The sequence below is a fragment of the Chinchilla lanigera genome, unplaced genomic scaffold, assembly GCF_000276665.1.
Source record: "Chinchilla lanigera isolate Chin_1 unplaced genomic scaffold, ChiLan1.0 scaffold00039, whole genome shotgun sequence".
Taxonomy (NCBI): Eukaryota; Metazoa; Chordata; class Mammalia; order Rodentia; family Chinchillidae; genus Chinchilla; species Chinchilla lanigera.
In genome coordinates this window covers 4,315,696-4,341,616 of record NW_004955440.1, presented here as the reverse complement: position 1 = coordinate 4,341,616, position 25,921 = coordinate 4,315,696, and the positions used below count along the sequence as shown (strand labels likewise).

At 35.3% G+C, this 25,921-nt stretch overlaps 1 protein-coding gene across 1 annotated transcript in view; it reads right to left on the bottom strand.

Annotated features, from left to right (window-relative positions):
- Nucleotides 1-25,921, bottom strand: part of Thsd7b (thrombospondin, type I, domain containing 7B) — a 780,466-nt gene that overhangs the window by 493,346 nt on the left and 261,199 nt on the right. Inside the window, exon 3 of the mRNA XM_013517433.1 lies at nt 13,596-14,406. Within this exon, the coding sequence (XP_013372887.1) occupies nt 13,596-14,406 (811 nt within the window). The remainder of the gene's footprint in view (nt 1-13,595; nt 14,407-25,921) is intronic.

Here is a 25,921-nt window from a genome sequence, read left to right as displayed (position 1 = left end):
ACCTTGAAAATGGTAGAAGTGATTGTAACTTCCCAAGAAAAAATATTAAGGATTAACAATAGATTTTAACTAGAAGATCATAAGAGTTTCTTTTCTCTATAACATCTTTTCTTTGCCAAATAAATCTCAGGTAATTTATGTCTTGTTTGACCAAAATTATGTTTACCTACAGTTAGTAAATAAAAGTAATATTAAAATATCTCAATTTCTTATCTTGACTTGTACAATATTAAACTCTTCCATAGGTAATAAACCTAAAAGTTACACAGTAAAGCTAAAAATAGAAGTATAAAATTGTTTTAAATATGCTGTTCAGATGCTTCCACAGAATAGGGAAATTGTTCTATAGATAGAGACATAAGCATACAGATATACTGAGATATTAAATTCTTGAGAAGGAATATCCTTGAGTGTGATTTTATATCAAAATGAAATGTGTTTAGTATTATGATCATTTCCTGTCACTAGAAAATATTATTCAACAGAGATTTAAAATCCAGTGGAAGTCTCAGACTATAACAGATTTTATCTTCTCCAAATTTCTTAGACAGAACACTAAGAATGATATGTAGGTATATGCTTGTCAGTATGTGTGTAACCAGTTAGAGATGAAAGTAGTGTCAGAAATCATCTGAAGGTCTTGTTCACTACTTTTGTTTTATGGAGACTAAAACTGATCACCCCCAAAATAAGCAAATTTCTAAAGAGCATATAGCAAAACTATAGAATGGCCAGGACTAAAATTAAATTACTCTGTTAGCTCAAAACTATCTTTACAGTTAAAAGTACGAGAACTCTGCTTGCAATAGACTCAAATTTATATTATTTTTAAATTGCTCCCTCTCCCTTCTGCCCTCTCCCCTCCCCCTTCTCCCCTTCCAAGTTTGGAGAACAATGGTATTTAAGGACTCTGAAATTCTCCTGTCAGTACTACCTTCACATCAAAAAGGAGAATAAATAAAACCACACCTTACCTTTGCATTCCTCACTATTGGAGACAGGACATAAATATACACAAACACTCAAGCACACACATGTACAACCATATACACACACACACAGACACACACCTATTCAAAATATATGTAAGTAGAAAAAATTCTAACAGATTATCCATGAAGGATCAAAGCCACTGGCTATGGAAATTAGAAGAGGTGATTCCTCAGAGATTAATGGAAAAAGCTACAGAGAAATAAAGGCATTAAATGAAGCGTAGGCAAGTTCACCAATAACTTCAAAATACAGAATACCAATGAGAACATACATCTTCACAGCTCAGATGCAGAGAAAGACTTTGAAAGTGCAAGGAAGGATCTGGAAGTGGCAGTGTTGGAAAAGAACTTGTGGATTAGTAATCACACATAGGGAGAAAACTACTCAGAGAGGAGGTAAAGGAGCCAGGGAAGGAAATTGAGATAGGAAATCAAGAATCTTGCATAAACAAATGGGAAACAAGACACACCAACTGTTCCCCACAAATACTACCAGCAAGATCTCCACAAATAAAACTTCACAAAAGAAGGTAAGACTGATAAAATATTTCGCTTTAGAATGAGAAGCCCTATTCATGAAACAAATAGGAATGTAAGCAAAGATGAGTTATATTCACTCATAACTACAATTTGGAAAATCAGAAAAATGTAAAAGATTTTCTCCTAATAAAAATTGCAAACATGTACAAAACAATAATAAATGAAGGTAATCAAGGGATGGATAGGGTGTGTGGAGAAATGGCAAAAAAAAAATAAATTAAATGTGTTATGTACATGTACCAATTCCTCATAAGAAATGTAAGCATATACACTACAAACAGGTACTAATAAAAAAATTCTGAATCAAAAATAATCTTCAAAGAGCAGGCACAAGCCTTTAAAAAAATCTATAATACAACACACTATACTGTAGTTAATATCCTCAGTCATGTAAGGACTTAACAGAAAGTGGAAAAACTACCATGTTTTACATGTAAGGAATACAAGAACAGTTCAGACAAAAGCAAAAACAAAAACAAACAGGAAGCCATAAAATAAGTTGACTAAACACAGAAAAGAAAAAAAAATTCATTTCAAGAATGCATTGAGATGTCCAAAAAAGAACACACGCAAATGAAAATATAATAGAGGGCACTGAAGGAAAGTGAGAAAAGTTAGAAAATAAGCATACAAATGATGAGATACAGAAAGAAGAAAAGCCAGAGAAAGTTTATAAAATGGAAAGTAGGTAGGGTCTTCCAACACATGCATATTTCATGTCCCTGGAAAAGATAATCAAAACAATAGACTAAACTAATAAATAAAAAAATACTCCCCAATTTCCAAAACTAAAAAAGACCTGAATCTGCCCATTGGTAGACAAACTACACCCCACTAAAAAACAGGGAGTAAACTTACTGGGAAAGCCACCAAACTTTAAAATTAACAGGAAGAGATTTAAATGTTGGGGAAAAAATTAAATATATTAAAAAATTTAAAAATCAATTAAACTAGCAAAAAGTTCTCAAAAATAAGATCCATGTCCAGGCTGTAATGGAGCTGCACTTTCAAGAAAACTAAAGAGAAAATGTGGACCAAGAATATTAGGGCCAGCTAAACTGTTCTTCAGCTTTAAATTTCAGACATTCAAGAAGTAATGCAAATTATGAATTATCTCAGGAACCTATTGGAAGTTAGACATTTACAACCAAAGATAAGTTAAGCTTTGGTTAAAATAACCAAACATAAGCATTCCAAATATATGGGAATAGGACAAAGATAGTAAGGTAGAATCATGGGTAGAAAAATAATAGGAAACTATTGCATGCTATGAAAAAGTGGAACAGATTGACCTAAAATACAGAAGGATAAGGGATAGAAAATTGGGACAACAGATTAAGATTATTGGTAATTAGTGGCAATCATTTGAACGTGATGTAAAATAAAATTAGGACACTAAAAATGGTAAAGACGGGGCTGGGGATTTAGCTCAGCGGCAAAGCGCCTGCCTGGCAAGTGCAAGGTCGTGAGTTCGGTTCCCGGTACCGGAGAAAAACCAAAACAAAAAATAAATAAATAAATAAATAAATAAAAATGGTAAAGACATTGAGAGTAGTATAAAACGTGCTAAATTTGAAAGTAATCCAAATATATAAAATAAAGCAGTCTCAAATAGCAAGAAATATATATGTATAAAGCAAAAGGGAAGACCAAGTAGAGAAAAAGTAAACATAACATTATACATATTGCAACTACCAAGTAAAATACTGTGATAGAATTGAGAATAAATTTATCAATAAATGCAAGCAAGGTTAGTTTACGTAAGGATAGTTGGTGTTTTCATTGATTCATAAAGCAAAACCCAACCCTACACTGATGATGAAAATCAGAGACCTAAAAAATGGGACAAAAAACTAAAACTAGGGCTGGAGATGTAGCTCAGTGATAAAATGTTTGCCTAGCACACTCAAGGCCCTGAGTTCCATCCCTAGGGCCACAAAAGAAGGGCTTAATGACATACAAATTTTTAACAGCAAGAACAACAAGAACAACAAAATGCTATAAAGAGATAGACAAAGATTTTTCAGAAAATTAAAGGAAAATAAAACGAACACCTTTTCCAATTCTAATACCAGATAAAGTAAAGTTCAAGAAAAAAGTATTACAAGACACAATTATACTTTAGACTTTAAAAATCAACATTTGACAATGAAAGCACAGCAGTTTTGAATATTTGTGCACCAAATTATACATCAATAAACCTGACAAAAATACAGAAAATTCAGAAAAATATAATAGGTATAAATGCTAAGAATAGGACAATGTAAAATCAATAAGGTATGCATACAAGGGTGTGTATGTGTGTATGTGTATGTGTGTGAAATAATTTATGCCAATAACTGAGAATATGTTATCTCCTGAATTATATATATGAAATTTACAACTATTGATCACAAGTAAAACACCAAGAAAAATTGATAGGTTCTACAAAGTAGAAATATGATAAACCATAATTTCTGCTACAATATTATAAGGAGTAAAAATTAAAACTGAAAGAGGAATCACATGGGCTTAATAGCTGGAAATTAAAATGGCTTAAAATGGTTAAAAGAGGATATACAAAGAAAAACTAGAGAATTTCTGAAAATTTTTATACAATTCTACATGTCAGCCTCTATGGGATCCACGAAAGTTGTGATCAGAGAAAAACCAATGGCTTTAAACATGTATATCAGTAAAACTAAAAATAAATGAATAAAATCCCGCATTCTAGTAACAAAAACAGCATATCACACATACAAAAATAGATACATAGCCAAATGGAATAGGACAGAAAGTAGAGAAATAAATCCATGCAGCAACAGCCGTCTGACCTTTAACAAAATGATTAAAAACATATATTCAAGTAAAAATACCTTCTCTAAAAAGTAGTACTCAGAAAACTGAGTATCGATATGCAGAAAATTAAAATTATGTCCCTATTTCTCACCGGTACAAAAATCAGTTCAAAATGGATGGAAGTATAAAACCTCAAAACTACTAGGAAAAAAAGTAGGAAAAGCACTTGAATTCATAAACACAGGCAAATACTTCAGCAGCATTCCAACAGCACAGGAAATAATAGCAAGAATCAACCAATGTGACCACATCAAAGAGAGAAGTTTCTGCGTAGGAAAGGATACATTCAGCAAACTGAAGACACAGCCCACTGCATGGTGTACTGACACGGGAAATCATACAGCCGTAACAATGGACGAAGTGTAATTTGGAAGAAAAAGGTGGAAGTGGAGACTATCATAGTAAACAAAATGAACCAGATATAGCCAAATACTGCAAGTTTAATCTCATGTGGAATCTTAAGAAATGAAAAGAGAAATAAAAAGCAGTGACAGGAAAGCAAAAGGGAAAATATTAGGGAAGAAGGAAGGGATTAGGGAAGGGAGGCCAGATGGGGAACAGGCATTGAAAATAATCTCATTATTTTATAAGCTTGTAACAAAATACCAAAATAAAACCCATTTTTCTATAGAGCTAACATGTACTAATAAACAAGAAATAAAGAGTCAATTCCTAAAAGAGAAAGGAAGAGGGCCAGGGATCTAGCTCAGTGACACAACACCTGCCTGGCAAGTGAAAGGTTGCAAGTTTGAGTCCCACTGCCAAAAATAAATAAATAAAAGGAAAGAAAAGAGAACTTCTCACTAGTAATAATTTTCTTTTAAATGAACAGAAAATATTATTGATATGATAAACTACTGCCTAATGCATCAAACAGATGATGATGTAAGTATAATAAATTAGCAATTTAATAAATAAATTTGATGATTTCAATATTAATTAATAATTTTAATTTAATACACAAATTTAATAAATTGATAATGACAAAATATAAATTGGTTTGGGATTGAGAAAGAGTGCCATAAATTTGGGAAAAATAAAATAGACAGGAATTATTAAAAACTAAATAATAAAGAAAATGCAGAACTAGTGAGTTAAAACAGTAGACAATATGAAGCCAAAATTTTATTTTAAAAAATCAATATAGGCAAACCTGTAACTATGTTAATAAAAATGTGCACGTGTGTGTTCACACAGTTAAGTACACACATATATATAAAATGATGAAAGTTGAAACTCTAAAACTATACATCTGTGGGAATAAATTTTACAATGTAGAGAAAATGAGTCATTTTGTTTAATAATGCACTGTATCAAAACTAACCCCAGCATAAATACAGAAAGCTTTTAAAGAAATATTTCATCAAAAAAAGGAAGGTGAGCATGGTGGCACATGACTATAACTCTAGCTACCTGAGAGTCTCAGACAGGAAGATTCCAGGTTTAAGGTCAGACCAACCAACATAGGTGGGACCTGTCTCAAAATAAAAGGAGTAGAGAATATTCCTTGAGTACTGAAAAAAAAGCCGGGTCCAGATGTTTGTTTGTTTGTTTGTTTTTAAGATAAAAGAACACAAACACATTAACAAGCACACATACATTTTCGTGGAAGCAACCCAAATGCCCATCAACTGAGGAATGGATAAAAAAGTCGTGGTAGTTGTATATAATGGACTATTACTCAACTATAAAGAAAGATAAACTTGAGGCTTTTATAGGTAAATGGACATAATTAGAAACCATACTCATAAGTGAAATAAATCAGATGGTTTCATGAAGGTTCTAGGAAGCTTTTAATGCTAGATAGGCTCAATGCTACCTTCATATTGTTTAAAATGTATGAAGAACAAATGAGAAATATCCACATCTTTTTTATGAAGCAAATGACATCTCAGTGATATTTCAACCTGACCAAGACAGCAATAAGAAAATGACTAACTGTGGGATAATATTATAAAATACAGGAATAGTTCAATATTAGAAAATTTGTTGATATATATCCTAAAGTTCTAAAGATAAAAATCATGTGATTTTTTTTTTTGCAAAGATGTTGTAGAAAGTTTTGACAAAATTCATAACATTCGAGGCCAGAGATATACCTCAGCAGTATAAGTGCCTGCCTGGCAAGTGCAAGGTCCTGAGTTCAATTCCCGGTATCAAAAAAAGTATAAAAAATTTTTTTAAACTTCAATAACATTCTTATACAAACTCTTGGAAGGGATAGCTAGTCCCCCAATATAATTAATTACACATTCACACACACTAACACGCTCTTGAAACACGCTGGACACTCTTCCTAAAATATCTCTGCCCTAATCCCCACTACCAGTAAATATGGAACTTTGAATGGAAAAAAACACTTTGCAGAATGGTTAAATTAAGGATCTTGAAATGGTAAGGACACCATAAAGGAGAACTTGTCAATATCTAATAAGATATGTATATGTTTATTATTTTGCCCAGTAATTACATTTCTAGGAATTTATCCCAAGGATATACCTCAATAATACAAAAATATATGTGCAGAAGGGTACCTATGTATGAAAAAATTATTTATAATTGTTAATTGCTGGAAATTACCTAGAGGTCCAAGCATATAGCTGTGTTCAAATAAAATAATGGTTGCACACACACTATAAACCATGAAATTGTAAAGAACAAGAAGGATGTTGTGCAACTGATATGAAGCAATTCCTGGGAAACAAACCTAACTGAAAAAATCAAAACAGATCATATAATATGTTACCTTTTGCATAAGAAAGAAGGTGAAACAAGAAGCCACAAAGGGCAATAAACTGGAAAACAGGAAGCTGAAGTTGGAAGATACACACAGATATGAACTTTTTGAATGTATCAAATCCACAAAAGAGAAAAAGGTGCACTTTTCAGAGGTGGAGTTGAGGCTTTTCAGCAGAATTCCTGGTGGGCTGTGCCGATGTAAATCACATGGGCTGAAAGTGTATTTGAAAGAGTGACAATCCACTGAGGACAACTGAAAACTTCTAAATTTTAAAAGTATGTTAATGTTCAATATACTAAAAATATATATATCTATTCAAATATATATATATATATATATATATATATATATGGAGAGAGAGAGAATAGGGGTAGAATTCTAAACTGAAAATGAATTAGAAAAATATCAAAGAAAAAAATCCTTTATTATCATTCTAACAACCAAGAGAAAGGGAAAAATGTGTAGTCTTTATTGCTTTCAGAAAATAATGTTATGCAAAAGATTTGCATTGTTTGGGTCTGCATTTGTTTATGTTTAGGGAGGGATAAGAATGGAACATTCATTCCCAAATCTGTCTCAGGGATAGAGATAATAAAGTAACAATAAGATCCAAACTTTTGAGCTGAAGGTTATTTGTATAATCTTAAAATTTACTCATCTTCAGATGCTCCTTTACAGGGACATCAGAGTGTATCTATTTAACTAAAGTGGCCTGCACATTTGAATCATGTTTAACATACACCAAATGATTGTAGCTCTTAAAAAGACTGTCCACACCTAATGTTCCTCTACATCAAAATAAAACTCATTCATCTAAGTTTTATTCACTCAAACAATAAATATGAATCATTGTTCTTATATAACCATTCTGCCTAGTCCATAGCTCAGATTTCTTAACTCAGATGCACTTCTACACTGAAGAAAAAAAAGAAGAAAGAAAAACACAAGGTGAAACAAAGGCAAAAATTGAATAGCTTTTTCTTTTCACAAGTGAAGGTACTATAAAATTCAATAGTGGTATCATTGATGTCTGAGAAAGAATGATGAACAGGCTGTATGACAGCTATTTTAAAGTGTAATAATAGAACTGGAGTGAAAATCTTATCAAAATAAAAGAGGAAAATTAGGATGTTCAATGAGACAATTAAAAACAAAAAGTGTTTAAGCCTGCCAGGCGAATCAATGACGAGGGGCAGGGTAGCACCAAGAACAATAGAGCTGCCTAGCACATTGCAAATGTAACTGTGAAGGGAAAATCACTGGAGGTGATTATTGAAAGTCACAGTGATCAATGAAATAGCTAGGAAAGGGCATTAATTAAATCTGTGGTGGCCTAGATTGAGAAAGTGACTTTCAGCAAGACACACACAGGTTACATGAGCACAGCAAAGAGAGGCTCTTCCTATTCCAAGTGATACAATCAACCTGCCATAATCAAGACAGAGAGACAGGGTGGTGCTTGTCCCTATAGTCTCACAGAGACCACCAGCAGGCAACAGATCGAGAGCTAGATGTAAGTACTGCGCAAAAAGAATCCGTATGTTTGGACAAATTTGAAATGATCAAGAGAAACAGTTCATCCTAGAAATTAGCTGATACACACAGATATGAATGTTTTTTGAATGCACCCAATCCACAAGAGAGAAAACGGTGCACTTTTCAGAGGCGGAGTTGAGCCGTTTTCAGCAGAATTCCTAGTGGGAAGTGCAGATGTAAATCATCAGGGTAGAGAGAAATGAGAGGATGTTGTCAACCACGTGACTGCAGAGCTGTCAGCAAAGACCCTTGCTTTTGCCAGTGGAAGGCACAGAAACAGAAATCTCCTCACTTAACACCATATTCTCCCAATATCCTAATCATTTCATGATAGCATATGAGTCATTTCATAATCTTCTATTAAATTAATGTTATATATTTGAAGACATAATGTATGTGAAGGTGTTGTGGTTCTACATGTTTAGTCAAGAGGGATCATGCTGACTTCTGCTTTTCACCTGAGTGTGTAAGGAGCTTGGGAAAAATTACTCTTATTCTTAGAATAAGAAAAAAATATGCAAACTGAAAATCCACAATCTTTCTTCAATTCATCAAATAATTGAAATCAAAAGATGGCATTAACTGCTCCCAAATTTGGAGAGATAAACAGCATATAACACGAGTCACAGCTTATTCAATTGTGAAACTTTTCAGGGTCACAAATTTGAACTGTGGGTAGGGAAATTTAATATGTGATTGACAATCACTGGAGGCTCAGCGTAGATCAAGCCTGACAGTTAAAACCTTCCAGATGACCCAGCCCTAGTGGAACTTCAATACTTCCATGAGTTTTACCTCAAAAGAGCCCTGTCAGGTTCTTACAGTGAAGATCATGCATCTAGCAGGGGTAAGAGAAAAAAAGCAATTTTGAAATGCATGCAGAAAATTCTGTTATTCTTAAAACTTGTCCTCACAGTAAACTATTTCACCAGAACCCAAAGCAAATGAGATTTACCAGATCTTCATTGAACGGGGAGAGGAAAATACCTCATTCCAGTCCTTTCTAGACATCTTGTTTGATGTAAATTGGGAAAGAGGGAGGAAATTGAGAAGTTTGTGTAATAAAGTCCAGAGACAAAGGCCAATAAAATATTGCGACCCAGTGGTACACCATAGAACCTTATTCTACCCCCAAAACAGCACACCATCAATAAGGCTACTGCATAGTTTTGGGGGGTTATAACTGAAATATTTGCTAATTTCAGACCTCATTTAGGAAGAATTGTTTGAGACATTTCAAAGACAGTAAGAAATAACAAAAACAAATAACATAAATCATAAAAAACAAGAACACCAAATAAGATGTTATTCTCTTGTGCCTGTAGATATAACAGTACAGTATAACTCAAAAGACATTCACATTATCAATAGAGAAGAAAGGATTAAATTCACATGGACTTTCTTTTCAAAAATGATGCAAGCCAAAAGTGAGGATAGCATTGAAAGAAAAAGGAGCACCGATCTAAATTTTATATTCAATGAAAGTATTTTTGAACAAGAAGGAGAGATAAGGACTTCATCCAACAAAACTTGAAGGAACTTTTTACCAGTAGACTTGCTTTGCAAAACTGTTTTAAAAGTTCTTCAGAGAGAAGAAAAATTATATAGTTCAGATATACAAAAATGAATGTTCACTGGAGAAGGAATAAATGAAGATAAAATATTACATACTTCCAATTCTTGGTTGACATGTTCAAATAATAGTCACAATATACTCAGTGATTACAGATTATGAATAAGTGAAGTCAATGAGGCAGCGTTAGGATGACTGGGAGGGATTTTGAATATGGTCACACAATCTATAAAACATACAGTGTGATTTGAAAGTGATTTTCCTTAGTTGTGAGTTTATATTACAACATCTAAGGAAATCATTCAAAAATATATAAAAACATATAAATAACATGTTAAGAGAAAAATTGAATAATATTAAATAAAAAACAAATACAATGAATGGAAAATAGTAATAAATGTGGAAGATACTGATCCAACTATATCAATTTTGCTGTAAACACCAATAGTCTAAAGATAGCAATTATAAGACAGAGACAATCAGAGTTAATGAAAATCAAGATCAAACTCCATGTTGTCAATGAAAAACCCACTTTAAATATAAGAATATATAATAAAGGAAAAAGGTAATAAGCTGCCATTAGCCAAATAGAGTTATGATAATTCTAGACAAAGGAGAATTTATAGCAAGGAACAACTGTCAGATTTAAGATGGGCATTACATAAAAATAAAGAGGCTAATTCTCCAAGGAGATATTGCAACACAATAGATATAGAACAGAGTCTCAAATTATATGAGGCAAAACTGATATAACTTCGAAGACAAAGAAAAATGTCACCATTGTAACTCTATACTTCAATACCCCTCTAGCAGTAATGTATAATCCATCAGGTAGAAAATTTGTAAGAATATAGTTGAACTAAACAGCATCATCAATCAACTGGATCTAATTAACATTTATAGGACACTTCATCCCAAAACTCCAGAATACACATTCTCTCAAGGTCAAATGGAGTACTCATCAAGATAAACCACAATACTGGGCCAAATAACACACCTTAACAAGTCTGAAAGAGTAGAAAGAATCCAACCTATGCTCCCACGATACAATAAAAATGACCTATGGGGGGCTGGGGATTTAGCTCAGCGGCAAAAGCGCCTGCCTGGCAAGCGCAAGGTCGTGAGTTCGGTTCCCGGTACCGGAGAAAAACCAAAACCAAAACCAAAAAAAAAAAAAAAAAAAAAAAAAATGACCTATGAATCAGTAACAAAAAAATAGAAGAGAGAAACCCTAAAATATATTGTGATTAGACAATATACTAAAAATCTTGCATAAAAGAGGAAATTTCAATAAAAATGAAAAAGTATTTGAACTAAATGAAAACAAAATTAAAGTGTATCACAATTGTAGAATATGGAGAAAATACTGCTATGAGAGAAATTCAGAGTATTTAATGCATATACTAGAAAGAAACAAGATGTAAAATCACTAATCTTACAAAACATAAATATTACTATTATTTATTTTATAAGAAAATAAATGTTATTATATTCTTGTAAATATTATGTTTAGTATGTTCATTATATTATTACCATTTTCATTGTTATTTTTCATAATCTAAAATAATAATAAAAGTATTATTACCAATAATTTCAGTCAAAATTAAAAAACTGGAAACGAGTAACCAATAGAGAAAAATCAACAAAACAAAAACTGTGTCCCTGAGAAGACTGACCAAACTGATAAATCTCTAGCCAGATAAAGTGATAAATGCCTAAAACAAGAAGACTCAAATTATAAATACCAGAAATTTTAAAAAGGCAATCATGAAGCATACATTCTAATTAAAAATAAGATGATAAGGGAATATTATGAGTAACTTCATACCTCAATAACCTACAGGAAATGGAAAAATTTCTTGAAAGTCACAATTTACCAAAAGTCACACAAGGAGAAACTGACATTCAGAATTATGTCTGAGCCCACTAAAGAAACTGAATTAATAATTAATAACCTTCCAAAGCAAAAGGCTCTAAAATCAGTGGTATATTGGTGAAGTTTTAACAAATATGCAAGAAAAAATTATATAAATCTTCAAGAATCTCTTTCAGAAAATAGAAAGAAAAAAAAAAAGACTTTTCAACTTATTGAGGCCATCATCATCACCCTGGTACCACCAGGAAAAGGCATTACAAGTAAGAACTAAAACCAATATCTTTCATTAACAGTGATGTAAGAATTTTCAAGAAATCCAATATATAAAGGAAAGTATACGTCACAACTGAGCATTGATTCTGGGATATGCCAGGCTACTTAATGTTTGAAAAGCATGTAAAGTAATTTGTCACATCAACAGGCTAAAGAATAAAAACCATACGATCATGTCAATGGAAGCATAAAGAATATATGACAAAATTCTAACACCTATTCCTAATTTTAAAACATCTTGGAATACTGGGAATAGGAGACTTCCTGGAGAGGCCCAACACTTTCACATATAGGGCTTAGGATCATCATTTCACCACACCTGTTCAACACTGCGCTGGAATTTCTTGCTAATGCGGTAAAGTAAGAAAATGAAACAAAACATCCATGTTGCAAAGGAAGAAATAAAGCTTGTTTTTTGCTGATGACATGCTGATCTATGTAGATATTCAGAAAGAATGAATAACAACAAAAATATCCCCTCTGGGACATACACCATACTTTTTTATCACACCTCATATTTTTAACCATTTTGTCCAATAACTGCACTACTTTATTTTTACCCAAATGAGTAAAAAATAATGTTCACCACAAGATGTGCACATGACATTTTACTTCAAATTTATTCATAATTGCCAAATTTGGAAGCAATCAAGATGTCCTTCATTTTAGCAGAATTAAAATGTTGAAATTCAACCCCCTAACCTGCAGATGAACACTTTGGAAGTTAGCTAGGTCATGACAATCAGAACCCTAGAGATAGGATCAGAGCCCTAGCAACAAGAGGCATAAGGGAAGTTGTTCTCCACCCTCTCTCCCTCCTTCTCTTTTCTTTTCTCTCCATCCCTCTCCTTTCTGTCTCTGAAAAACAGTACATGTTGCCATAATTTATGGCCCCCTTTTGAGAGTGAACTTGGATTTTGTCAAAAAGAATCACTTAGTTCTATTAAAGTAACAAAAGACCTATGTTCATACCGGTTGCTGTCTTAATAAAATGTAGAAAGATGATTCACATTAGTAGTCACACAATTTAGAACTTTGCCTGCTGTAGACTAGGAAACTTCTAACATCTGTATTTGAAATTGAAGTTTCCTTAAATAAAACCTCTAAAAACTTAAATTACAAACTTGATTACAATTTCTTCTTAGTAGAAAATCATAAAGAAATCCTATAAAATTGCACAATGAAATATTTTAGGTCAATCAAACACAAACACTGAAAACCTCCTACCTTAACAGAGCATTTTTTCCATCACTTCTCGTACACCAAACCTGCCGGGTTTGGTAACCTATCTCTATGCCCCAGGGCTGCGAACGGTGTTGTGCTTTGTGACTTTGATGTCTAAAGGTGGCTTGCTCATTTGAATCAGAGCTAAAATCCAGAACAGTTGTTTCACTGAGGTTAATTTCTTTAAAATGAGGGAGTCTGCATTTACTCCATGGTCCAACCTTAAGGCTAAAAGTATATTCATCTTCCCCAAGAGGACAGGAAAGGGGGACCTCACAGGCTCTTGACTCGGTCAGGTTTGGACACTGCGCACCCCCATAGAGAGGGGGTGCGACCGCTGTCCGAGTTCTGTGCTGCATTTTCTTCCCACAGCCTTTGCTACACTTAGACCACGGTGAAAACTCAGATACAACACAATCCCGGGGACAAGGAATGAGGCAAGCTTGTTCCGTGGGGGGAAGAGGGGAAAAGTGCTCGCATATTTCATTGGCCACCATGGTTCTGTTCAGCTTCTGAAGACAGCGCACCGCCCGGTGCTGTAGTCCGTGCTGAGCCGTCACGCACTCCGCAGTCCGAGGCTTGCCTTCTCCGTGGGGGTAGGGGACGAGCACACAGTGGTGCCAATCGGAAAGCTCCCACTGGAATAAGTCACTGTGCCAATCACAGACTCGGAAACAACTCCGTTCCTTCGGAGGCCTGCTGCTCTCGTCACAGTTAGACAAGTGACTTGTCCAACCCTCAATGTGAAAGCACCACACAGCTCGACTCTGCACTCCTCCCGGCCCACAGTCTCCTGTGCACCTTCCCCAGGGACCTACAGGCAGAAAAACAAGGGTGCAGATTACTAAAACAGTGCATCCAACAGTTCATGTGAGAATAGAGGTCAACCGGTTTATTGCCCAACACAGACACTGTGAAACTACAAATTTGGGTATAGGGCAGCACAGAGACAGTATAACTTAGTGATTAAAAATGTTGCCTGCCTCAGTTTACTTTTGTACAAATCTCACTCCATCTCCAGTCAGCAATACAAAATTGCAGGAACTACTTCAGTCTTCTCAACCTCAGTTACCTACCTGTATAATAAAACATCAACTGAGGGAGTTGCTCTGAGGTTCAGTCATATAATGTGCAGCCAAGTACACAATACACATTTACTAAATGCTAGGCACCGTTATAATGATGGGATTCCAAGGTCTATATTTCTAACTCAATATTAATACTTTCTAGTTAGGCGCTGTTCTATCTAAAAGAAAAGCCCTAAAGCCAGAATGTTAATAGAGTAGGATTTTTCATATTCCAGTCTTTCAACTCTTATCCTAAAAAGCTCCGTGATACTTTTTAAAGAGTAAGTTACTGAAATACCGTAAGTATATTTTCATTTTCTTCAGTTTTGGTGAGTGCTTGCACAGTGAACTACATGAAACAAGTCAGGTACAGGAGAAAAATTAAGGTAGTGAAAAAAAAAGCAGTTACTAAATTGCCTAGAGAAATTCTGCCCTTAGGATCCTTGAAATGGACCTATTATTATTTCCTCTTGTGCTTTTTTTCTTCCTTTTTTTATTCTTTTTAAAAATCTTTTGTTGAGACCGTCTCAGTTTTGTACCCAGGCTGGCATTACATTCCTGAGTTTAAACAGGCTTCTTGCCTCAGTTTCCCCAGTAGCTGAGACTATAGGTATGCACCACTATGCCTTAATGGTTTGATTTCTGGTGGGGATTGACTCCGGGAGAAGTTTCTAACATCAGATTATCATGTGGCAGATCTTCTTATTTAATTAGCATGTGTGGGAAAGAATCCAAGATATAGACAGACTAGGGAGCTGCTTACTGACGTTTATCACATTTTTTGCATCTGATCTATAGACACACAAACTGGGTTTATCCAAAGGCTGATCATATATCTTTCAACAAGGGCAGCCAATAAGCACTTTGTGTCAATAAAAAAAAAGTATGTTGCTTCCTTTTCACTTTACTTAAATATAGATCTGAAACTGAAAAAAACTAGGTAACCTCTGTCTCTATACCAGGACTCTGATGGTCATTAAGGCACTTCACAACCCAAGAAGCATAAGTGGCACAGCCAAAGAAAGAAAACGTTTTCTCCTTGATGAAATCTGACCAGCCACCTCAAAGGACGTTTTTTTTTTTTTTTTTCCTTCTGGTACCAGGAATTGAACTCACAACCTTGCACTTGCCAAGCAGGTGCTGTGCCACTGAGCTAAATCCCCAGCCCCTCAAAGGACATTTAATTACTGCACGGAAAATATTTTCCCATGCATCCATCACATCTGTAGGGGCAGTAAACGTTACACAGTCACATGTATTGAGGGAGAGGCAAGCATTCCCAGAGAAACAGGAATCTGCATTTGGGGCCTCATGGTATAATGCGGAGCTCTAACTGTAGCAGGACAACAGTGCCTGGTTTTAAAGCCCAGATCTTCCCTGCATCCACATAAACCAAGCATTCTTGGCAATATTGTGTCACATCTGGTAATCTGAGCAACTTTGTTGAAGATGACAATATGTTATATAACAACCACTGTTAATTCCTGTCATTTTAGTGCCTGCCTGGCAAGCGCAAGGTCCTGAGTTCAATTCCTGGTACCCCCCAAAAAATTCCTGACAATTTGTTCTGAAACCCTGCATCATTTTTATTGTTTTTGCTTTGTTTTGTTTTTGTCTATGTTGTTGATATTTTGCTATTGTTCTTTTTTTTAAATTATTCTCCTTAAAATTAAAAAAAAAAACTGTGTCAGGCTACAGTGACAGTGACTTCTATCACATTATGAGATTAAGACAGTTAAACAGAGAAAATATTCTCACTTTTCTCCATGCCCACAAGAGATTTCTCTTGCTGAAATAAAAGGACAGGTTTTATTGGAATAAGTCAGCTTTTACTCAGCAAAATACCCCTGGCTTTGCCCATTCACTTTCTTTGGAATTTGCCCCAGCCTTGGTTGCTCAGGACACGGTGAACAACATGAATATTGATCCTCTCAACGCAAGCTGACTTAATTAACGGGCCTCAAATTTGGTGATGTGTTCCTAGATTATCTACAATTGTGTACTTTGCGCACTGAGACATTTCTTCTTACTTGAAAGTGGCCTGCAAGTTCTACATTTTACTTTAAGCATTTTACCCAATGCCCAATATCCATGTCAGACAATACAGTTTCTATTTTTTAAGAATTCCACAGTTACTCAATAAAGAAATATTTCGTAAACATTCCATTCCATTGTCGCACACCTTTAAAATTTTTACTCAATCTTGAATTATATAAGCATTATTGGATAGAACGAAAGGGAATTTTTTTTTTGTAAAGCAGTCTGGTCTTTAAATAATGGATGGCAGTTTATCTCTATTTGTTTAGGTATGAAATATATACAATGTTACATTAGGATTTTGGGCGTGGATTGAACAAGATGGGATGAGAAAAGTCAAGCTATTTCTAATCAGCCTTGAAAAGTTTAATATTAAATTTAATTACATCTTTTCAAGCAACTCTTGTTCTTCCTCTTAAAGCATTTAACTAACACTTTTCTCACTATAATATCATTTTCCTATTAAAAGTTCTCAAACTATTTTCAAAATAGTTAAGGTAGTGCTTTTTGTTATTGAAATCATTAGTATTTTATAAGTTACTGTTCTTCCCTTAGCTTTCATTATCCACCTACCTTGAATTCTAGCAAACAGCAAAATTTTCTTAGATCAGCAGAAGATAAAATATAACTATTAAGAAATTAAAATTTAATACCCTTGTGGATGTGTTTCTTGGCTTAGCTATGTTCTCCTATTTTGGGGTTCATAGTCCTCTGTATATGACTGGAATAAGTAGTAAAAGTGGACTATGAGAATGATTTCTCCTGCCTACATTTGGAAATTTAGGACAGCAGCTCCTGTGAGGTAAGATGTGTACAGATTTACAAACATTAAACGGGACACTGAAGAAGGGAAAGTCCAGCAAGAATAGTTCTTCACGTCAAAGCAGACACTGGGGACAGCTGAAAACATGTACATAACAAGGAAATGTAGAGTGAATTGTGTGTGCTTAGAATAAATGAAAAACAAATTGCAAACAAGACACAGGAGATGGAGACCAGCACTCTTAGCAATTGACCTATAACAATTTGCATTTCTCTGGCACAGAGAGAAAATGTGTTCCACGATTTATTCAGTTTTATTTGGCAATAAACTTTCAACACACACACGAGTGAAAATCACACAGCCCTGAGGGGTTTTGACATTTCCAAAAGCATGCATTTAGAAGGCAACTGTGACTTGCAGTTTGATAAATCTGACAACCCCTGTCGGTCAGAAATAGGAAAGATTGAAAATTTGAGCAGTTACAGGAAGAAATGTTGTTACATTTAAACTTGCTACATACATAATAACACATGCTTATATTCAAAATATATATTGGAGATAAATAATGGAAAGGAACATAAGAAGTCCATTCTTTTAGAAATCACTTCAGCCATTCATAAATTATAATTGAAAAACACCACCAAGTAACACAGAAAATAAAATGTAGAGCAATGGAAACATTAGAAGTTTACTAACAGGATATAACGCTAACCAGTTCATGTTATACTGCATTCTTAAAATAGCTCAACAATAAAAGGGGGATAGTAGCCTTGTGTATGTCTACTTGGGCCAACACTATGTAAGACTGTCATTTATGTAAAACCTACTATCCTCTCTGGGAGATTAATATAGTTAACTATGGAATAAACTGCTAAACATTTTAAGCCACATCAGTTTTAATTAACAAGTGAAAATTGCGATTTAGTATTAAGTTCATGGCACGGCAGCACCGATGAATTCTCAGGCCACCTTCATAGTTTTCAGTGCCTTTCTTTCTTCTTTTTTTTCTTTTCCCTGCCTGTGTTTTGGCAGGAAGTGTAAATATGCGAACACTCTAATGCAATATTCCTCTAGAAGCAGAAAAGTGCTGGCAAATTTTATTCTCTTAATTAAGTTATCCTTAACTGGATTAGTTTAGATGAATGTATCACCCAGTCTAAATTATCACATTTGAGACAGCCTGCTAGAGACCTGCATTTAGGTGTGGTACTCACTAAAAAAATGTCTTCAAAGGCAGAAGGCATTGTGAAGGTCAGAGACAATAAATACACTCTCCACATCTAGTCCACAGTATTTGCCACTGTTCGAAGCAGCAACCCTGATTTAATACCGTTCGTGCAATAGGAAGAGATATTTGTTTTATTATTCATTTTTCCTAGCCACAGCTTTTATTATCCTAACACTGTTTTATTTTTAACTTGGACAAGAGGGTGAGGAATGACATGAATTACAATGCAGAGCTTTAGCATCTTAAGCAAATTATTTGTGAATAATTATTCTACCAAAGCACTCATAAACCTGAGAATTATAAAATCTGATATAAAACAACACTGACTTAACTTGCAAGATGCTTCATTTCTAAAAAATAGCTCAAAATTTATGTAGTAACTTTCCCTTCTTAAAAGGCCTTTATACTGACTATAGAATAATTAAAGTAGTATCTCTTTTCCATAGTGAACACTTATCTAAAACTTCAGTCTTTAAAATGCACATAAGAACCCAAGAATGAAAAAACGTGGTACTCGTTCATTGAATTATATATTATCTCTGACCTCCTTGGTAGTATATTAGACTTTTGGAATATAAAAAATTAATAAGACACTCAATATTTCCTACAAAATTCATGTACTAATTGTAACATCAGTTTATTCAGGAAGACTCCACTTGGCCCCTCCTTTAGGACTATCTACATTTACTTCAGGCACAGTTTTCCAGAGCTCATAAGAACTAAGGCAGCAATCCCGAAGCTAGCAAGTATCTTGGAAGTAAGGTCACTGGCAAAAACATGAGCAGATGAGAGTTTTCAAGTTTAAATCTATCCAACAATCAATAAATCCACTAGCAGAGGAAGCACAGAACCACCCAATATTTTACAAACTCTCGAAGAAAGCCTGCTCATTACATGTATCCATTACTGAGTTATTTATGAGTATTGATAAAAATATAACATAGAAATACATTTTAGTAAGAAGGAATTTAAGCTTTAACACAATTTGTTAAAACATTCTATTGCACATCTTACAATTAAAAACATCCTTCATTAACAATAAAATTATTTTCAAGAAATACATTCATGGCCTTAAAAATATGTGTCTTGAAGTACTCTAATAAATCTCCTCAGAAAAAATTAACAGTCAAAGTTAAATGATACCAAATACAACTTCATTTTAATAGGCGTAAAGATTTTACTTTCAGATTTAGAATGATTCCATGAGAGTATGTCATGGAATGTGGATAAAATATTCACACATAGTTTACTCAAATAATCATGAGCACTGTTGCTTATACCTCCAGCTCCTCTTTCTGTAGGTTTATATCTTATTGGACACTAATAACACATTATAAATCCATTTCATTTTTTTATGGACAGATGCCTCTGATTTAAAAGCAAAGTGTCTCTGTTATTTATCATTTTTGATTAAAATTATTAGTTGCCAGTGGCCATAATATCCATTAAAAGTAGCTCGATAGCAAAAGCAGATTGAAAATATATCTGAAAGGCTCATCAGCTGATGGAAGCACCAGAGAGGCAGAAAACACCTTTTAAAACTTTTTTATCAATATTTCTACTTTGAATCTACTTTCTAAATATTTTAAAGCCTAAAAGAGTCTCTCAAACCTTCTATATTTCATGGCATTCTGACACAAGTGGGTCTTTTAGGATCACTAAAACCCATATCCAATAACTCCCTAGACTGCAGGGTGGAAAGAAAATCTTATACCCCACAGTATTTTTTGGAAGAAATAAAGACTGGACAAATCCAATGACTTGCCCAAGGTCACACAATCATTGGGCACAGAAATAAGAATGACAATTCCATTTCCATTTTCCCTATCCAGTAACCCTAACACTGTATTACAGTGGCTCTTCTTACTACAGTTCTAACACTGCACAGAAAGAATAAACACCCCATAAATGATTATAGAGTGGGAAGGACAGGAAAGGAAAACAGAATATATAATGGACATTGCATGATAACATAGGGAACAGACTGTCTATTGAGGATGAGACTTTTTAGCCTGCAATACTAACACCTGCTCTTTCTATTCTGGCACCTACAGATAGTGGATCCCAGGGGCCCTCCCTGGTTTATGACATAAATTCTGATCCTTCTTTCTTTTGTGTGCATGCAAACATAGGCTGAGTTACTGCCCAAGAACATGCATTAAGATACAAGGGTTTAGTGAAAGAAGCAACACTTTGATAACAATAAGATACCATGCTCCTAGAATAGCTGTAACAGTCTAACGAAATGGCACCAATTTTCTTTTTGCACATCTAGTGTGTGCCCAATACCATACACACATGACTGTTAGCATTCAGTTTTGCTAGTTGAGAAAGGCAATACATAAATTCAAAGAGTCACAGAAGGTATACAGCTACTGGTGCCCCTCCACGTCTTTCCTATTCTAAACTTTTCCCACAGCAACTGCAGTTTACCGACTTTTAGCAGTGATGTCATTCGAACAACAAAGACTAGCAAAGCCTAGTAGGCAAAATATGTTTGCAAGGGAGTCTGTCCATTTTAGTAAAGATAGCACAAGGGGCCCAGGGCCCTGCTGCTCCTTCTGCCCATAGCTCTTTGCCCCGTCTCTATCCCAGCTCAACGGCTTGGTACCAGTAATGCTCTCAGAACCCCAGGGGCTCTGATACCTGTCAAGAGATATTTATGAGGTATTCTCATCCCATAAAAATGGCTCCACTCAACTCTGACTTTATTTACAGAAAACTATTAAGCGAAGCCCTCTGGATTCCCTGGAGAGATGGAAGAAAATCATTTCCTCAGTTGTTTGGATCAGTAAAGTGAGAAACAGGAAACCAGAAATAGAGTAAAACTGAATCTTGTGCAATGTTCTGAAAACATTTCTCTCCTTTATCTAACTGACCACCTACGTACTGACTTATACTTCAGTAAGGTCCAAAATAGGTTCCATTACCCAGCACAGGAAGTGAAGTAGAACACATACATAGGAGGCCAAAATTTTTAAGATGTGTCCCTGCTCAAGAAATGAGAATGAAGCTCTATTTACAGATTGGATGATCACTGAATACTAATCGAGATAAATATGGTCATCCATGGTGTCTATTAAAGGTTCAAGGAAGGGCAACAATGTCAGAGCTACACATCACAGGCTTTAAGGATACATAAAAAGGATACAATGGCATTCAAACATTTCCTTTGCAGGTAAACAACTCAAGAAATAAGTTTGTCTTGAATAAAGGTAATACAAGGCTATATCAAAATAATAATACTTTTTACTATCTTCAAGAAATGAACCATTGTAGTGGTCACATGGAGTGTATCTGCTTCTGAACAAATATCCTTTCTAGCTGCAGATATTTGTAGAATGTACAAGTCAGAGAATGAAATACTAGTTTCATTTTGGTGAGCATAACATTCAGTTTATCTTATTTTTTCAAAGGAATAATTCGTTTTCTTTCAAAACAGCAATGTTAAGACTATTTGAGACTTTCTTCTTGTTGAAAATCATCTCCAAGTTACTGTATTTGAAAACATATTTGAGAAACAGCAGTATCATGGCAACATCGCAGTATTGCAATTATTCTTCTATTTAAAAACTAAAAACAACAACTTGTTCTGTGAAGTAAAATAAGCATGTTGAACATTTATAAAGATTAAACCCAATCACTCAATAATCAGGTTTAGTTCCTAAATATCACTGCAGTCTGTCCACACTTCTTAAATCCCGTGGGTACCAATTTAACCCAAGACATCGCTCTGTTTTTCATGAATAAGATTCGCCTTCCTGTTTGGACTTTCAGAATCTATTGTCCCAACCCATTCTACCTCCATTATCAGTTCTGCTTCCCTATCATAACTCTGTATTTTTGAATAATTCAAATTTTACCACATTGAGTGTAGCATATCATCTGGGTATCATTTCCATGCCAAAACAGCTTCCTATCCTTTCAGAATAAAGAAAAACAAAATTCATAACATGATATATAAATGTCTCTTGGATCAGTTCCCACTAGAATCCTTACCACCTGGGCCATTCACTGCTAACCCACCATGTCAGTCATTTATAGGGTCTTCCCATGTGACATACTCCTCCCCATACTTGGGTAGTCATATGTACCATGTCTTAAATGAAATCATACCCATGGTACCCTCAACTCCCCAAAAGTTAATTCCTACTCCCCCGTCAGATCTCAAGTCACTTTCTTAAAAATTTCTTCTCTATGCTCTGTGAGTACTTTATTCTCCAGCAGAGCATTCATCACTTTTGCAGTTTCAGATATTATAGTGTCATTCATAGTTTAAGATTTGACTCACCCACTTCACTCTAAACTCCATGACAGTAGAAACATGTCGGTCCCATTCACCACTGCATTCCCACCACTAGCCCAGCACTCATGATATGAGAAGCACTCAAACAGAATTGTACGTCACTGAAGCTCAAAGAAATAGCAGTGTAGGGAGCAGAATCATATCCAAATATAAGAGTAATGTTAGTACTAGAAACTCATCAGGCCAATGAGATTTTGGTTTTGCCAAATATGTGGTTAAAAGTTAAAGAAGAAAAGACTTCTTTCTGTGTCTACTTAGCATATAGGACGACGCTTCTGACTGAATATTCACATACTGTTTTTACCCAGAAAATCCACATACAATGCTCATTTTCCTTTTTTATGATCTGTGAACCCTCTTCTTGCTAATCTCCCCAAGGCCCATGGACTTCAGTAATGGATTACACAGCCTTTGATTAGCATGTTAATATAGTACAGCATCCAAATTTATAGAAATCCTTTCACCTTAGGCATAGATCTAATGACTATGACCCAGGAAACTTTTCAATAAGATGCAATTATCTCTTTTTCCCAAAGGATGAAAGTAAGTAAAAATAACAAACCAGTCCCCATCACCCCAGCTCACTACTTATAAACCTAAGAAGTACAGGAAGATAGATGTGTAGGTCGCAGCAACAACAAAACACCAGGCGTTGTGCTCAGTGATTTACAACTATCACATCATATACTTCCATTAAGCAGCTTTATACAGCAGAATGATCTCCCAGATGTCTTAAATTTCCTGGATATTTTCAGAAGAATCGACAAGGGGCTGAGGATTTAGCTCAGCGGCACAGCGCCTGCCTGGCAAGCGCAAGGTCGTGAGTTCGATTCCCGGTACAGGAAAAAAAACAAAAGGAAAAAAAAAAAAAAAAAACAGAAGAATCCACATATGAAATAAAAAGAGCGTGAATATGATATTTCTAGAGATTGTTAACATGATAACATTCTCAAATATGAAGGAAAATATATAATAACCAAAGAACCTGGAAAGTGTGTTCAAAGTCTTTTAATATGGGCCACTCCTCTGCCTGAAGCGGAAGATTCATAAGACAAGGAAAACCCCAGCAGCCGGTGTGGCTGCCAGAACAGAAGATCCTTGCCTCGCGGGCACAGGACTGACAGAGATCAAGCCAGCTCCCCTGACAAAGGGAAGTAAGAGGAAGGAGGGAAAGGGCCTCGGGTTGAGAAAACCAAAGGAGCACAAGAGTGTAGGAGCGGATCAGACTCACCCATTAACAAAAGAACGGGGCTAGCTTTATAGATTTGCTAAGGTGATCTTGAAGGCTGGTAATTTTACACTGGGTCATTAGTTTGGCCTTTGTGCAACTTCCTCCTCATGTTCTATGCAGTTTATTTCCAGAGTAAGATCCGCCTTAGTGATTATTCTTGTCCTTGGAAACATAGTTTGCCCCCCCCCTACTGTTACAGTACCCGATTCTTTGATAAAGAGTGGGGAGTAACGAAGGGAACCTTCCATGCAAGGTTATAAAGTGAAGATAAATGCAAAGAGGGTACAGCACATCATGGATCGTGGCCTAAGAATCTGCATCTCTCTCTGCTTCCCATGAGTGGTTCTGTCCTATTTCTCAGAAACAAATACTGTGTGTCAAGATATAGGCTCCTGGCTAGAACCTAGAAGGCTCTGTGGAAATGGTCTTCATGCCTACAACCTAGAAAGGATTTGAATGAGACCGATTATTATGAAGGGTGGAATTAGAGCGGAGATCCAGGACCCACCTTCATGTGAGGTTGGAAGATGAGGAAAATGTGGTTAGCAAGTACATTTTGTTTATAAAAAAAACAAACATTTATAAAAAGAAGGTGGTAGGTAGGCCCCCCCACACACAATATCTTTCGTTTTTTCTGGTATTTTTCTTCCTTCTACTTCTCCTCTTAAATGGGCATCCATAGCCCACATTTATATTTTAGAGAAAGGTGTAGTGCAAGAAGTATAAACAACCAAGATTGACAGTGCCAGCAGATAGTCCACTGAGAAGAAGGAAGAGGGGAAGGGAGGAGAGGAAGAGAAAGAGAGAAGAGGCATGAGGAGGGGAGGGGAGGTGGGGTAGGATGGGGAGAGGAAGAAAGAAACAAATAATAAAAACTTCCTCTTCTCCCCTTCTCCTGCCTGGAGCAAAACCAATTAGAACAGAGACACTGGAGTCTGTGAGCAAGGCATCCTGTACCTTTTTTCCTGAGAGAGAAAGCAGCTGTTCTATTCAAGCAGAGCAAGGCAGGGACACTGAGTGCCTCCTGGACCCCAGGCTCTGCATGGTGGAAAAGCACCCTAAAGGGCCTAAGTGCAGAACACAGGTCCTAGAGAGAACTGTCAGCTAGCCTCTTTTTTAAACCCTCAGCTGTAGAAAGATAGACTCCTAGTGAAAACGTGTAGGACCCTGGTGCTAAGAAAGACTCAAATAATCAAACTATGGTAAAGAAAAGTGCACTTCTTGTGTACATTATTTTTAAAACTGACATGGATACACCTGACAATAATCTTCACCTCATATAATAATCAAACCAAATCAGACAAGTAATAATAAAGGTGTTCCTCACCAGCCCAAGACGACAGTGCTATAAGACACACAAGCTTTGTTCAGTACTGTACTGAGAATATCTATCCTCATCGCCCATTGCTAGCTGGGTGACGCACACAATAGTTGTCTGCAGCCTGTGTCAACTCTGTCAGTCCCTACACAATTGCATTTTCCCAGGGCGCTGTGGGAATTCAGCTTCCAAAGAAAGTGATTTGAATAAATATGTGAGTTATGAGGATAATTTTACATAATGAAAATAACTATTTTCAACTATGTAGCATTTATCACTTGATAAATCCAATATTAGTTCACAGACTACTAAAAAGAAAATGCTGAGTTCTCCGGGAGCGGCAGGGCTCCTGGGTCCGAGAGTGGGCCGGACTCATACC